This window comes from Littorina saxatilis, linkage group LG16, assembly GCF_037325665.1.
Source record: "Littorina saxatilis isolate snail1 linkage group LG16, US_GU_Lsax_2.0, whole genome shotgun sequence".
Classification (NCBI taxonomy): domain Eukaryota; kingdom Metazoa; phylum Mollusca; class Gastropoda; order Littorinimorpha; family Littorinidae; genus Littorina; species Littorina saxatilis.
The window spans coordinates 6,416,090-6,418,412 of record NC_090260.1 but is presented as its reverse complement, the minus strand read 5'-3'; the positions used below and the strand labels follow the sequence as shown (position 1 = coordinate 6,418,412).

Here is a 2,323-nt window from a genome sequence, read left to right as displayed (position 1 = left end):
GGTTACGTCCCTTTCCATACACACAGATTCTCCACTCAACAAGGAAATGGTATGTTTGTGACGTCATTTGTTGATGACCTTGTTTAGATTTGACGTCATCAATCTCTTGACTTTTAAGGAAAACCAATGTTCTAAATGAATTTTCCCTGTGTTTTATAAAGACGAAATTTCACGCAAGGTGTTTTGTCGGTGGTGATGATGATGGTGGTTGATGTCGTGGTGGAGGTGACGATGATGATGTTGTCGTCGTTGTCAGAGAGCGGCAGGTTCCTAGGGCTGTTGTGCTAAGTTCTAGTTGAATAGACTCAATAAAACTTCTTGCTTTTAGTTGTTGTAGTTATTGTTGTTGTTGGAGTCGGTGTGGGTGGTGATGGTGGTGGAGGTGACGATGATGATGTTGTCGTCGTGGTCAGAGAGCGGCAGGGGGTGACGGCAGGTACTGTTCTGTCTTAAGTCAAGAAGCAAATAAGTCCGTTGCTGTTTTACTTGTTGTCGTAGGTGTTGTGGACGTTGTTGTTGATGTTGTTGTTGTTGTTGTTGTCGTTGTTGTTGTTGTTGTTGTTGTTGGAGGTCGCCGGGAGGTAAAGGAGAGACAGGTGTTGGTGGTGGCGGTGACGAGATGTGGGTGTCACTCAGTGTTGCTGTCTATGTGGTAACTCTCTTCACCCAGATCACCTGGGCCGTGGACCGCGACATGGATCTCAGGCGGCCGATAGTGTCAGCATTATACAGACCACTACCAAGCTCCAGGTAGACGACGACGGGTCTCTCCAAGCCCCACACTGTGTTCTCATGGGCCACCGTCACCGCCTCGTCTCGACCCCTACCTGCCGCTCTCTCTTCACCTGTGGGAGCAGACGTCATTTCCGCCAGTTGTCTAACGGCCGCTGTGTCGTGACGAGCCACCTTACGGGTGGGGACACCGCGTGACTCAAGGCCCCGGATAAAGGGTGCTGGTGAGTCATCATCCGTTGTGTCTGTGTCACAGTCCATGGCACCCAGCACGAAGACGTCATTGAAGGTGAGGCCGCCCTGCCCGTGGGGAGCGTGGTCATGGCAACCTGAAACATCACACACACCGTCAACACCACATCGTCATGGTGTGAAATACATCATCGCCAACTGCAACGACAACAACAACGATGATGAAAACAACGCCATCATCCCCAGCAACAACGACAACACAATCAGCAACAACAACGACGACGACAACGATGACATCTCTGGCAACAACATCAACGACAACTTCACCACCAGCAACAACGACGACACCAGCAGCAGCAGCAACAACCACAAAACAAACATCAACGACAACCCATGTCTGACTCCCACGCCATCACCGGCGTCAGCGACCCGTGAACAGGGACGACATCTACACCAGCAGCGCGACAACCACCTGCAAATTGTACACACACACAAAATGTTTTATTCAGTGTCAAGCACCTTACTCTGGCAGACTGGTGACGTTATTTCGTAACGAGGTCACAGAAACATGACGTAATTATCTTCATTCATTTCGCTCATTGTATCAATAAAATGACGTCATCAAAATGTTGCACAATCACCCGAATCACACTTCTTGTTTTCTGAGACTGAGAGATAGACAAATATGAAGACAGACAGACAGACAGACAGACAGAGAGGCAGACAGACAGACAGACAGACAGACAGGCAAACAGACAGACAGACAGGCAGACAGAGAGGCAGACAGACAGACAGACAGGCAGGCAGACAGACAGACAGACAGACAGACAGGCAGGCAGACAGACATACAGACAGACAGACAGGCAGACAGACAGACAGACAGGCAGAGAGACAGACAGACAGAGAGACAGATAGAGAGACAGAGAGACAGACAGAGGAGGCAGACAGACAGACAGACAGACAGGCAGACAGACAGGCAGACAGACAGACAGACAGACAGAGGTGTACTGACCGACACGCAGCGTGGTGAGTAAGTCGGCCACCAGCTGCCCGCATCTCTCACACTGCCATGGATAGCCACCCTCATGTCCCTGTCTGTCACCCCGCTCCCAGCTGTAGAGATGATCAACTGTCACCACGGGGGGCCCGTCAGAGGGCGGGGCGACAGGCGGCGCGGTGTATGCCGGGACCTTTCCAAACTTCATATCATCAGCCCGCTCCACCTCTCTCACCACACTGGGTGGCGACCTCAGGGGCTGCGTCAGGTGGTGCACATAACGCTCCATGTCGGCAGGTAGTTCAAGCAACACGCCGGCCGCCCACAGGCTGACCGTTATGTGCCGTTGTTTTAACGCCCTGTAGATCACTGTGATGACGTCACTGTAACAGAACAGACAGG

General features: G+C 51.6%; 1 protein-coding gene across 1 annotated transcript; it reads right to left on the bottom strand.

Annotated features, from left to right (window-relative positions):
* Positions 1-543: 543 nt before the first annotated feature.
* Positions 544-2,323, bottom strand: LOC138950243 (uncharacterized). The gene is made up of 2 exons (XM_070321974.1): positions 1,937-2,323; positions 544-1,061 (listed from the first exon to the last, which is right to left on the bottom strand). Exons 1-2 carry the CDS (start codon positions 2,208-2,210, stop codon positions 646-648), a joined length of 690 nt encoding a protein of 229 aa, XP_070178075.1. The 5' UTR covers positions 2,211-2,323; the 3' UTR covers positions 544-645.

Bases quoted from the DNA above. Each gene is read 5' to 3' on its own strand.
- LOC138950243 (XM_070321974.1), bottom strand. From the start codon at position 2,210: ATGGAGCGTTATGTGCACCACCTGACGCAGCCCCTGAGGTCGCCACCC. The intron at 1,062-1,936 runs GTCAGTACACCT...GTGATGTTTCAG, and splicing joins ACTCACCACGCTGCGTGTCG to GTTGCCATGACCACGCTCCC.